This window comes from Pipistrellus hanaki (assembly GCF_964339955.1).
Source record: "Pipistrellus hanaki genome assembly, chromosome: 10".
In the NCBI taxonomy this organism is placed as follows: Eukaryota; Metazoa; Chordata; class Mammalia; order Chiroptera; family Vespertilionidae; genus Pipistrellus; species Pipistrellus hanaki.
In genome coordinates, this window is record NC_140512.1 from 72,451,154 (window position 1) to 72,464,358 (window position 13,205).

The 13,205-nt window shown below is 48.9% G+C and overlaps 1 protein-coding gene across 3 annotated transcripts in view; it reads left to right on the forward strand.

Annotated features, from left to right (window-relative positions):
* UBE3C (ubiquitin protein ligase E3C) overlaps positions 1–12,912 on the forward strand; it is a 108,791-nt gene extending 95,879 nt beyond the window's left edge. Inside the window, exons 22-24 of one of the 3 annotated variants that reach the window (XM_084897495.1) lie at positions 5,778–5,908; positions 7,187–7,230; positions 11,574–12,912. In XM_084897495.1, coding sequence (XP_084753621.1) covers positions 5,778–5,908; positions 7,187–7,230; positions 11,574–11,649 — 251 coding nt within the window. In that variant the 3' untranslated portion in view covers positions 11,650–12,912. The remainder of the gene's footprint in view (positions 1–5,777; positions 5,909–7,186; positions 7,231–11,573) is intronic. The other 2 variants (XM_084897494.1, XM_084897493.1) reach the window with 2 other exon arrangements.
* Positions 12,913–13,205: the final 293 nt, after the last annotated feature.

The following is a 13,205-nucleotide window of genomic DNA, read 5'->3' on the forward strand; positions in this document are numbered from 1 at the left end:
TTTCCTCCTCACCGCCTGTCCTCTTAGCTCTACTCACGGGTATTGGGCACTTCTAGGCTTTTCCTCTTCAGAACTGTGCTAGCCCAAAACCCTCCAGCAAGAAAAGAAAAACGAAAAATTGGGCCTTGTTGGAATCTTTATTTTTATTAAATTAAACTTAAATGTTACTGCCTTTCAAGAAAGTGAGAAACCAAAAAGAAGATAAACAAATGGCCAATAAGCACATTGAAAGATGCTCAACAACCTTCGTCATCAAACTAAAGCCACAGGAGGCTGTTCAGAGAGGGAGTTGGTGGCCTTTGGGCATTTGTAAATTTTTTTAATTTAGCCTCGTCATGCCCAGCCAGTGTGGCTCGGTTGAGCATCATTCCGTGCACCACGCACTCTCCAGTTTCATTCCTGGTTGGGGCACATGCTGGGGTTGCAGGCTTATCTCCGGTAAGGAGTGTGCAGGAGGCAACTGATAGATGTTTCTCACTCAGTGGTTTCAATTTCTCTTTCCCTCTCCCTTCCTCTCTCTGAGTCAATAAAAACATGTTTGTTGGTTTCTTAAATTAACTCCATGGTCCTAGTGGGTTTGGCTCACGGACTAAAAGGTTGCGGTCCCATTCCAGTCAAGGGCACCTTCCTCCGTGGCAGGCTCAATCCCCGTCTGCAGTTGGAGTGAAGGAGGCAGTGATGGAGACAACCAATCCATGTGTCTCTCTCACATCATTTTTATCAGTGTGTCTCTTCCTTTCACTTGCATTGTCTCTAAAAAAAATCAAAGGAAAAAATATCCTTGGGTGAAGATTAACAATAACAACAAAAATTTAACCTCATGGACCTGGCCAGTTTTCACTCAGTGGTTAGAACATCGGCCCAAGGACCATAGGGTCATGAGTTTGATTCCCTGTCAAGGGCACTTAACCTCCGTTGCAGATTCCCCAGCCCTTGGGGAGACAACCAATCAATGTATCTCTCCCTCTCCCTTCCTCTCTGAAATCAATTTAAAAAAAATTTTTTTTTAATATATTTTATTAATTTTTCACAGAGGAAGGGAGAGAGATAGAGAGCTAGAAACATCGATGAGAGAGATACATCGACCAGCTGCATCCTGCACACCCCCTACCAGGGATGTGCCCACAACCAATGTACATGCCCTTGACCGGAATTGAACCTGGGACCTTTAGGTCCGCAGGCCGACGCTCTATCCACTGAGCCAAACCGGTTTCGGCAAAAATTTTTTTAATGATTGCAGTTGTGAGCCACTGCAACTGCCTTTACCGTGTGCATGAACACTTAAAGTATTTCATCTATCAGAAAATAGATGTCTTATGACCACTTAGATCACATGTGTCAAACACAAGGCCCGCGGGCCAAATCCAGCCCGCCAGGCCTTGCAATGTGGCCCGCACCGCGCTGTCATCACTGCACTCCGCTGTCAGTTTATGACATTGTCAGTTTATGACTGTTCAGTAAACCATTCGGCCCGCGATTTAGGCTGGATTTTAGATTTTGGCCCCTTCTCTGATTGAGTTCGACACCCCTAACTTAGATTCAACTTAATTAAAGTTGAATAAGATAAAAGTAAATATAAGTGGTTCTGAGATTTGAAATCATTTTTGCTTCTTTAAAATTTTGTTTCCCTTTCTCTATTCTCTGATTATACACTGGGCATAATTTACTTTTTATTTTTATTTTTTGATAGATTTTATTGATTTTTTTACAGAGAGGAAGGGAGAAGGATTGTCAGAAACATTGATGAGAGAGAAACGTCAGTCAGCTGCCTCCTGTACACCTCCCACTGGGGATGTGTCTGCAACCAAGGTACACACAACCCCGACTGGAATCGAACCTGCAATCTTTCACTTCTCAGGCCAACGCTCTATCCACTGAGCCAAACCAGTTAAGGTATTACTTTTTAAAATCAAGAAAATTTTTAATCCATTTCAGTTTTATAAAATGGTAGTGGTCATTTATAAGTAATGAAATTACAGGTGATTTTTCTTCATTGTACTTTTTTTTCTATTTTATTTATTGTATTGATTGCTTAATTTTAAAGGGGGAAAAAACAAAACAAAAATTGATTTGTTTTCCACTTATTTATGCATTCATTGGTTAATTCTTATATGTGCCCTGACCAGGGATTGAACTGACAACCTTAATGTATGGGCATGATTTTTAACCAACTGAGCTACCCAGCCTGGGCTTTTTGTAAGCATGCCTGGCTGGTGTGGCTCAGTGGTTGAGTGTTGACCCAAGAACCAATAGGTCATAGTTCAATTCCCAGTCAGGACACATGCCTGGATTTCTGGCTCCAGCCCCTACTGGGGGGCGTATAGGAAGCAGCCGATCAGTGATTCTCATCATTGATTTTTAAAAAATATATATTTTATTGATTTTTTACAGAGAGGAAGAAAGAAGGATAAAGAGTTAAAAAGATCAATGAGAGAGAATCATCCATCAGCTGCCTCTTGCACACCCCCTACTGGGGATGTGCCCGCAACCAAGGTACATGCCCTTGTCTGGAATCAAACCTGGGATCTTTCAGTCCACAGGCTGATGCTCTATCCACTGAGCCAAACCAGTTTCAGCTCATCTTTGATATTTCTATCTCTCCCTCTCCTTTCCTCTCTCTGAAATAAATAAAAACATTTTTTTTTAAAAAGAATAATATTTTAGCCATAGAAGCATATCCTGTGTGGTCCTGAGAGGCATGGTGGAGTGAGGAGGATTTTTTCTCCACAAAGAGCACTATTAGTATGATATCAAAGGCAGAGAAAATATACAGGTCTTGTAATATAGAAACCCACACCTGAAACCTATATGTTCATGTTGACCAATGTCACCTCAATCAATTTTAATAAATAAAAACATTTTTTAAAAAGGAAATTCTTAATTAATGTTCCTCATGAACCTAGATTTTTTTTTTAAATCCTCAAAATATTAGCAAACTGAATCCAGCAGCACATAAAAAATGATTAAATCAAAGAGTACTTATCCCCTGGATATCAGATTAACTTAGCATCTGAAAATGTATTGATATATTGGTAACATAATGGACAAAACCCATATCATCATCGCAATGGATGCAAAGAAAAAGAAAAAAGTAGTTGCAGCTTTTGAGCATCTTAGCCTCTCCTCCCAGGAAAAAAAATTTCAGGAAACAGGACTAGAAGGGATCTTCCTAAACCTGGTACAGGACATTGTGAAAAACTCACCACTGCCATCCTGCGGCGGCGTGGTGGGAGCCGAATGCTCCGCCCGAAGCAAAGATCCTTGCTCTTTTACATTGACTCAACATGTGCTGGGGGTCCTAGCTAGTACAGTGGGTGATCAGGTGGGCAGGAAGGCGGGTGGACAAGTGGAAGGGACAGGGAGGAGGGAGGAAAGGAACCTCCAGCTTGGAAAAGAGAAGCGAAAGGAGTAAACCCACACAGATGAGTGACCAGAGAAATGCATGGGAGCTGAAGAGCAAGGCCAGGAGGCTGTAGTGTAGATCCATGTGCAGGAAGCAATTCTATTCTGATGGACAATTGTATGCAAAGGAGCATCAAAAATGAATAAAATGCAAGTTAGCAAAGTAAGTGCTGACTTATACATGGTTTACAGGAGACTTAAATGAATGGGGGACAGTCCGTTCTTGGATTGGAAGACTCAGAGTTGTCGAGATGCAGTTCTTGCAAATTAATTACAAATTAATGCGATCCCTATCAAATCTCAGCAGCTCACCTATTGTACGTGGAGATGTAAAGGGCCTTCAGCAGCCTAAGCAGTTGTGTCCGGCAGAGTTGAAGCCCCATGGCGGTGCTGGCCAGGGACCCGCACTGACGGTCAGTGGGACCATCCTGGAGCTCAGAGCAGATCTTCCTGATATTCTCGTTTGATGTTTGCCTGTCTGATGATGCAAAGATAATATGTAGAAAAGTGTGAACGTAGACCTTTCCTCACACCATGTGTAGAGACATAACCGGATCGCGGACCTCTGGGGAAGCCTCTCAAATAGGGGTGTCGAACTCAATCAGAGAAGGGGCCAAAATCTAAAATCCAGCCTAAATCGCGGGCCGAATGGTTTACTGAACAGTCATAAACTGACAATGTCATAAACTGACAGCGGAGTGCAGTGATGACAGCGTGGTGCGGGCCACATTGCAAGGCCTGGCGGGCTGGATTTGGCCCGCGGGCCTTGTGTTTGACACATGTGCTCTAAAACACTGAAGAAGGTCTCCCTGACTTGGATTAGGCAAGATGTGCACCAGAGCGCAGCCCAGAAAAATGCGGTGGGATTGGAGTTTTTCAACATGAACGCCTGGAAGCTTAAAAGCTGCCTCGGAAATGGAAAGGCAGGCTGGCTTGTGAGAGCGCGTTCTAAACATACCCATGCAGGACGTGGCCACCGCGCAGGTGGTCGGTGGTTCCCAGAACCTAGACCCAGAACAGCCGGGCAGGCGTGTGCACTGTTCCCAATAGGCCAAGACGGAAGCAGCCCCGACGACCCCTGTGGACAGGCAGCATGGTCTGTGCACACAGTGGAGAGGACTGTCTTACAAGGAAATGAAGTTCAAATACGTGTTCCAACATGAGAGACCTTGGAAACATTATGCCAAGGGAAAGAAGCCGCACGCACCAAAGGACACGGTGCCTAGGACCGGCACGTTGTGAGAGCCTGGGAGTGGGCGGGAGGGCCGGGCCGGGAGGGCTGGCTGGAAAGAGCAGCCCCGGTGCCCAGCACCAGCTGTGTGAGCGCCCCAGAGCTGGGCACAGAGGGCCTCCGTGGAGGTGGTACATTGTCTTACCGCAGCTTTTAAAGCGAAAGCAGCTTGTCACCTCTGCTCCTGTTCTGAGTGCCGCTTGGGCCTTCCTTCCTCAGGCTCACTCGACAGGTTTTGGGAATGGACTGTGCGGAAGGTTCTCGTCTTGCAGGAAGAATTCCGTGTAAAGTATCCCTGAGGACACGCGTGGGGTTCCTGGAAATGTCCTAAAGCGGGGCTGTGTAGATGGCTGCAAACTATCAATTTGCTAAAATCATTTATATAAATAGGTCACGTTTTTATTCATGTACATGTAAATGTGTGCATGTGTCTTCCCACTGATCTGAACTTGAACTCTCCTGTGTGTGTAAAGGAGATAATCTGAGGGCGCATGGCCCCCACTCGGATCCTGAGTCTAAAAGAGCCAGGTCAGCCTCTCCCCCGCCAGGAAGTACAGCCCCTTCTACCCAGCTCACTCCCTCGCTGATGGCGGCTGTGCCAGTGAATGGGGTTAAAATAGCATCCTATTCATGTCAGTGCCAATTAATGCACTTACGGTATTTTATTGATGTTATTTCTGTAGTATATTAACAATGAGGGAACAATATAAGGCAATTACTTCTGTTTTAGGAGGCACTTAAGCAGATTAAGAGCTGTAAGTAGCAGACGTTCCAGTTTAGAATAGTGGGCTCATTGTCGGCCACAGGTGATAAAGCGAGTGGACGCTGACATCAGGCGGGCGAACAGCGCCCTGTCACAGAGAAAAGCCCAGGCCTGCCCTGCAGCGGGCCACCTTCCTGCAGCTCCTGTCACTCAGGCTGCTCCTGCGGGTCCAAGGGCACTCCCAGCGGAGCTCCCGGAGCTCAGCCCCCGCGGTCCTGTGACGCAGGGCTCCCTCCAAAGGCTCTGTCCCTCTGAACTTGCCGTCCCCCCGGCGGGCCTGAGAGGTGCTGCCACCACCATGTGGGGACGTGTGGCGCCCTGTGGTAGGGCCCTGGGACCCCTGCGCACCGCTGCTCTTTCATACAACGTGTCACTTTTTAGGGGGCTATTCCGCCGACCACCCTGTGATCCGAGCCTTCTGGCGCGTCGTGGAGGGCTTCACTGACGAGGAGAAGCGCAAACTGCTCAAGTTCGTCACCAGCTGCTCCCGGCCCCCTCTCCTGGGGTTTAAGGTACTGCTTTGTGCATTTGCTTTAAGACCCCTTGTGACTGAGAAAGGCAGTCGGGTGCCACGTGGGCTCTGGCACAGGCACTTGGAGTCAGGGAAATGGCGTTGGTGTGCAGTGTCTGGTGGCACCCGGCGTATCACCTTGTGCTACGTCAGGAGCACTGTCCATGCGGTGTTCCAGCCACGTCCATTGGGGCTCCGTGTCCCCGTGTCCCGCGGAGCCTGCGGGTGGTCTGGTGAGCGCAGTGGCTGTGAGCCCACCGGCACACCCGCCAGCACTGCACTGGCTGTCACAGCTGCCGCCTCCAGGTCTGTCGTGCGTCCTGGGCTATTTGCAGCCCGGCTGAGGGAGGCAGGGTGAACGTGGAGGCTCTGTCTGGGGAGAAGGTGTGCGAGCAGAAGCACATGGTTCCCAGGCGCCCACTGTGAGCGGTTTTGACACGTGCCTCAGTGCACACTTCACACCTGTAGAATGTTTGTAAGAGCTGGGCAGAGGGCACGGACCACAGTTATCAGTGCTTAACGTTGGCACCCTTGTCTAGCGTCTGTGTTTCTGTCCTGACCTGTCTGAGGGTAAGTAGAGGAAGTGCCTTTCCTGCTTGTCCCCTCAAACACAAGCCCCTTCCAAGCGCAGCTGAGTGGTCAGAGGAAGAGGGGGCGGGGCGGCCCTCCCCTGCGCTCCTGTCAGCCTCGGCCTCCTGCGGGCTGTGAGGAGGCACTCTGCGAGGGGTTAGGGAGGGGAGGCACGCAGCATGAGACACACGTCCCAGAAACGGGTTCACATTCAGCCACAGGACAGACACCTGCGGGTCACCACGGTGACGGCCAGAGAACAGGCTTGGGGAGCCACTGTGCTGGCAACCCCCGGGCCGGGAGCATGACCCCCTCACTGGTGGGTCTGGAGCGTGGGCACTCGAGCGGGGAAACGGGGGGAGGTGGTGCTGTGTTGGGACCTGGAGCGCAGGACAGATCAAATGAAACGTGCATGTGCAGATAAGGGGCTAATGAAAGGGTTTCAGTGGAACCGTTTCTCATCCAGTGACACAAATGGCGGCGACAATTAAATTCTTGTGCACGAAGGTTTCCATGTCATTGGTAATGTTTTTAAAGATATTTTTATTGATTTCAGAGAGGAAGGGGGTTGAGGGGAGAGAGAGAAACATCAATGATGATAGAGAATCATTGATGGGCTGCCTCCTGCACGCACCTCACTGGGGACTGAGCACCGCAACCCAGGCATGTGCCCGGACCAAGAATCACACTGTGACCTCCTGGTTCATAGGTCAACGCTCAACCACTGAGCCACACCAGCCGGGCTGCCATCCAGTGAGTTTGTCAGTAAAGTTTTTGTTTTGTTTGTTTTTTTAATATATTTTATTGGGTGTTTTTTTTTTTTTTTTGGTTTTTTTTTACAGGGAGGAAGGGAAAGGGATAGAGAATTAAAAACATCGATCAGCTGCCTCCTGCACCTCCTGTATTGGGAATGTGCCCACAACCAAGGAACATGCCCTTGACCAGAATTGAATCTGGGAACTTTCTTTTTTTCTTTTTTAAATATATTTTATTGATTTTTTACAGAATGGAAGGGAGAGGGATAGAGAGTTAGAAACATCAATGAGAGAGAAACATCGATCAGCTGCCTCTTACTCCCCACTGGAGATGTGCCTGCAACCAAGGTACATACCCCCAACCTGAATCGAACCAGGACCCTTCAGTCCACAGGCCGACACTCTGTCCCCTGAGCCAAACTGGTTAGGGCTGTCAGTAAATTTTTTTTTTTTTTTAATTTTTATAGTTCAGATTATTACAGATGTCCCTCTTTTTTCCCCCATAGCTACCCTTTACCCAGTTCCCACCCCACCCCAGGCCCTCGCCACCACCACTCCTCCTCCTCCTCCTCTTCCTCCTCCTCCTCCTCCTCCTCTTCCTCCTCTTCCTTCTCCTCCTCCTCCTCCTCCTCCTCCTCCTCTCTCCCTCCCCCCCCCCCCCAGCATTTCATATAATACTGGTTTGGCGGTGTGAACTCCTTTAGCTTTTTCTTGTCTGTGAAACTCTTTGTCTGACCTTCAATTCTGAATGATAGCTCTGCTGGGTAGAGTAATCTTGGTTGTAGGTTCTTGCTGTTCATCACTTTGAATATTTTTTGCCACTTCCTGCTGGCCTGAAAAGTTTCTGTTGAGAAATCAGCTGATCATCACATAAGTGCTCCCTTGTAGGTAACTAACTGTTATTCTCTTGCTGCTTGTAAGATTCTCTCTTTGTCTTTTGCCCTTGGCATTTTAATTATGATGTGTCTTGGTGTGTTCCTCTTTGGATTCCTTTTATTTGGGGTTCTGTGTGCTTCCTGGACTTCTAAGTCTATTCCTTCACTAGTTAGGGAAATTTTTCTGTCATTTTTTCAGATAGGTTTTTAATATCTTGCTCTGTCTCTTCTTCTGGCACCCTCATAATTTGGATGTTGGTATGTTTGAAGTTGTCCCAGAGGCTCCTTAACAATATCTTCATACTTTTGGATTCTTTTTTCTTTTTGTTTTTCTGGTTGGGTATTTTGTGCTTCCTCATATTTCAAATCTTTGGACTTGATTCTTGGGATCTTCTAGTCTGCTGTTGGATCTCTGTTTATTATTCTTTATTTCAGTCAGTGTATGCTTAATTTCTGACTGGTCCTTTTCCAGTTTTTTGGCATTTTCACTATGAACCTTGAAGGTCTCACTAAGTTCACAGAGGTTTCTAAAAGATTCTTGAGTAACCTTATAACTGTGGTTTGAACTCTATATCCAGTAGTTTGCTTTCTTTCATTTCTTTCATTTCTTTCATTTGTGACATGTTTCTTTGTCTCCGAGTTTTGGCTGCTTCCCTGCGTTTGTTTCTATGTTCTGGGTAGCTGCTAAGTCTCCTTGAGTTTTTAGCGTGGCTTTGTGTGGTAGGTGTCCTATAGGACCCAATGGCTCAGCCTCCCCAATCACCTGAGGTGGGCACTCTTGGTGCAACCCTTTGTGGGCTGTGTGCACAGTCTTGTTGTAGTGAGCCCTGATTGCTGTTGGTATCACTGGGAGGACTTGAACTCCAAGCCAATCGCTGTGAGAATCAGCTGTGTCTATAATGGAAGAGCTGTTGTGCAGGAGACATCCTTATGGGACAGGACTTGCTTCTGTGGGGCTTTGGTGCTCAGTGAGTCTGCCCCTTGAGTGTGTCACTTATGGATGTGAAGAGTTGTAATCTGGATGGTTTTACTCTGATCACTGGGTACACTGGGGGACCCAGACACATACAGACACAGACACATTGGATCTCCAAGGAGGTGCAAAGTCAGCCACTGCCTGGGGCCCCCCACCAGGAGCTCCAGAGAGATCTGCGGATTCCTCTTCTTTGTATCGGGTTTGGAAGTGCCCAGACAAGGCCCAGCTGTGAAGCAAAGCAGGCTGCTGCAAATGCCAGCCTTGGGGGCCTTCTTTTGATAGCTTTTGGGCCCCCTGACCCAGCTGCAGCTTGTTTGACAGGTTTTAGGCTGAGAAAAGACAGGCCATTTATATGCAAAAAGCTGTTGCTCAAAGCTTGGGTGGGGTTGTAAATTGAGTAGGGCAGGGTCTCAGGGAATCTCCAGGGCAGAGCAAACAGCAATGGCTGCCAGTCAGCCCTGCACTGGGGAAGTCCCAGAGCAGGAACCCCATCTGGAAGAAAGCTGCCCCCACGTTCCTGCCCCAATGCCAGACAGTCCAGTTTCTCCCTGTATGTGTCTGGGTCCCCCAGAGTCTCGCCCGGCACTGGAGCTCAGAGGAAGCAGGAGCTTGTACCTCTCTCCTGATGAAAAAAGTGGTGCACCCGTGTGCCAGCCTGTTCTGTGCCTCCACACCTCCTACCAGTCTCATGCACTTTCTTCTTTACCTCGTTAGTTGTAGTACTTCCACTCAGCCAGCGTTCACGAAGTTCTGGATGATAGTTATGTGTTTTAGTCGTAATTTTGATGTGGTTGAGGGAGGCAGAAGTACTAGTGTTTACCTATGCCGCCATCTTGGTTCTTCCTAGTAAAGTTTATTATGACAGACCAGGCTTCCAGTATCTTCTGATTTCTAAACAACACCTAACCTACAAATAAGAAAATTAAACAAAATCCAGGCCCAGGGATTTCTGCTGATGCCTGGTCTGCTGAAGCCAACGGTGTTGTCAGTAAGAGGAGGGCAGGGTGCAGCTCCTGAGAACCAGCCGCGGCCTCTGGGTCCAGTCGTGCGGACCAGCCTTCCCAGCCTGTCGCTGGTGATCCCTGTGCAGCCATGATTGAGTGCATTGTATTCTGGAAAATGCTGTTCTGAACGCATGAGATAGGCTTCCTGTTCTAGATCTTGTCAGTGAACTGAAATATATTACATGTGGAGTTTAAGAGTTTTCAGCGTAAGTTAGACTTCACCTTGGGAAAATCACCTTCCTGTTTGTTCCTCTGCTTTCCCGTGAGCGGGTGAGCGGGTTTCCGGAGGGGGGGGGCCTGCCTGCAGCAAGGCCCTGGCAGGAGGACGTGTACATGCAGATTGTGCTCTGACACCCCAGTGCCAGGTTGTGGGAGAGCTAACACCACCTAAAGCTAATTAAAGTTTAATATGCTCAATGTCTGTGATTGTTACAGGCAAAAAATCATTAAAGTGCTGTAGGAAACGTAATCAATGGGGGCTCCCTCACTGAATTAACGCCGAGCCGAGGTGCTGCTTACTTATGCGTGAGGTGCTGCCCTCGACTCCAGTTTCAGTAGGAGCTTCATTTTTCCTACTGAAGACTCCAAGCATTAGGAGAGAAACACCAAGACGTGGCATTTAGCTGTAAAATAAATCCACGCCTGCCTTCGCCCAGTCACATGACCACGTGTTTACCCGGCGCTCGCTGCCCAGTCCTTTCTCAGCAGATGCCGGTTCCCCTCGGCGCACGCAGAGGCTCAGGGGGTGGCAACGGTCATGGTCTTTCTGCTTCTCTCTCCATCCTGTTCTGACCTGTTAAGAGACACTGAAAGTCGTATTCAAACTATAATTAGAAAAAAAGACCTTTTTTAGTTTCACATCCCACATGTTGTTTAAGTGGAGCTTAATGTAACTGTGGTGAATGCACAGAGGTCAGAGGTCAGAAGCGTGTTTGTGGGCTGTGCTCTTGCCTGTCCTGCCCATCACAGGACGTGTGCTGAATCACGCACACACAGAGCATCACGGCTGACGTGCAGTGTGGCAGGGCCTCACCCGGTGTTCCTGTCAAAGTGGGTCCCGGCTCCGGGTGTGTTCTCTGGCGGCGCCACGCTGGCCAGCGGGGCTTAGGGCATCGTCTGTGTGGGTGGGTGGGAGTTGATGCAGATGACGTCACTACAGAGCCGGGGGAGCTGGGTCGTGTTCGGCATTTTAAAATTGGTTGAAGGCACCGAAGCCGGTTTGGCTCAGTGGTAGAGCGTCGATCTGCGGACTGAAAGGTCCCAGGTTCGATTCCGGTCGAGGGCATGTACATTGGTTGCGGGTGCATCCCCGGTAGGGGGTGTGCAGGAGGCAGCTGGTCGATGTTTCTCTCTCATCGGCGTTTCTAGCTCTCTATCTCTCTCCCTTTCTCTCTGTTAAAAAAATCAATAAAATATATTTTAAAAAAATAAATAAAAATAAAAAATAAAAAATTGGTTGAAGGCCACACTGGCTGATGTCTTTTAGGAGCTGTACCCCGCCTTCTGCATTCACAACGGCGGCTCCGACCTGGAGCGGCTGCCCACCGCCAGCACCTGCATGAACCTGCTGAAGCTGCCCGAGTTCCAGGACGAGGCGCTGCTGCGCAGCAAGCTGCTCTACGCCATCGAGTGCGCCGCGGGCTTCGAGCTGAGCTGAGCCCGGCGCAGCGGCCTCTGCAGAGAACTGTGTCGCCGCCTCGTAAGTAGCCCCTCCCAAGCCCACGAGGACGCTCAGGCTGGCTCCCACCGCTCTTCTGCCCTCCGTTTTTTACATGGTTTCAGCCACTGTCACTTACTCAGATGGGCATTGCTTTTTAAGTAACTTAAATTTAAATAACATGTCATGTGCCATGCGGCTCATTCAGTAATTTTGCCAAGAACACAGTTTTAAGACAAGTGGCAACTCAGTGAAATTAACCAAAGATGCAGCTTTGGCGTTGTGATGGGTTCCAGGCTCCCTCGGCTGGGCCCCTGGGCTGTGAGTGCCCTCCGCTGGGCGCCCCTGGGCTGAGGGGCCCTGGGCAGGCCCCGGGCGCTGCTGCTGTTCACAGACTGTGGGTTGGGTGCTGACTCAGGGGCACTGCTTCTCGTGGGCTGAGCTGTTTACAAGCCTGATTGTTCAAACTCCTGCTGCCTTTCCCTGAGGGCGAGGGTTGGAGAAGAGACACGTGGCGGTGGCGTCCTGTGCTCGCCAGGCCGTGGCTCCCACCGGGACGGCGTGCCTGTAGGGCGCACCGAGGACCTCCTCACTGGTCTGGCTGTTACTGTGGGGCGGGGAGGGCTCCGTCTTACCATGTGTCTCCACTCTGTCTGGAGAGCTCTGGGGAGAGGGGTCTGTGACCACCGTAAGTGACGACGTGGGAGCAGACGCTGAGCTCGATCCAGTCACTTGAACCAAACACCTCGTCCGGGGGCAGCGGCGTTGCCCTGGATGTTGGGGTGACCCGCCACACTTCTGCACCCTCCGCTTCCTCAATGGTGCTGCTTTGAAGGCGGGACAGTCCCCACACGCGCCTAGGGAGGAGTGCGGGCCATTTCTGCGCAATCGGCACTTTATCAGGACCCCATGGCTGCTGGCAGCGGCGGCTGTGAGGCCGGGCCTCCTCGCCGGCCCCCGCTCCGCTCCCCTTCGCAGCCCCGCTGGGCTCCGGGCTGTCCCTCGAACTGACTCGATTAGCAATATCCTTCCACGTGCGGGACTGAATGACACTTTTAAGACAATGACCATTATCGAACATGTAATTTCTTAATTGGAATAATAAATTAAGTGTTAAATGCTATTTGTAGTCTTGATACACACAGAAATAAAATAATTAGGGTTTGTCCTTGTTGGTTTTATTTTTATTGCAGGCTGTTTTAAGTCGTATGTTCTGTTTCCTTTTTGCTTACCAGTTAATTTGTACATTTTATTTTCAGTATTTTGAAAATACCTGGGACTAAAATGAAATAGGCAATTATACTTATTTGATTTTTTTATTTTTTATTTTTTTCTCAGTGATCCTGAGCTTATTTATCTGTATGTTCCAGTGGCTAAATATTTGCATTAAAAGTTTTTTCCCAAGGTTGTGTTGGAGTCATACTCCAAATAGTTGTAGGTGGTTCTATCTGCCCTAGTAAT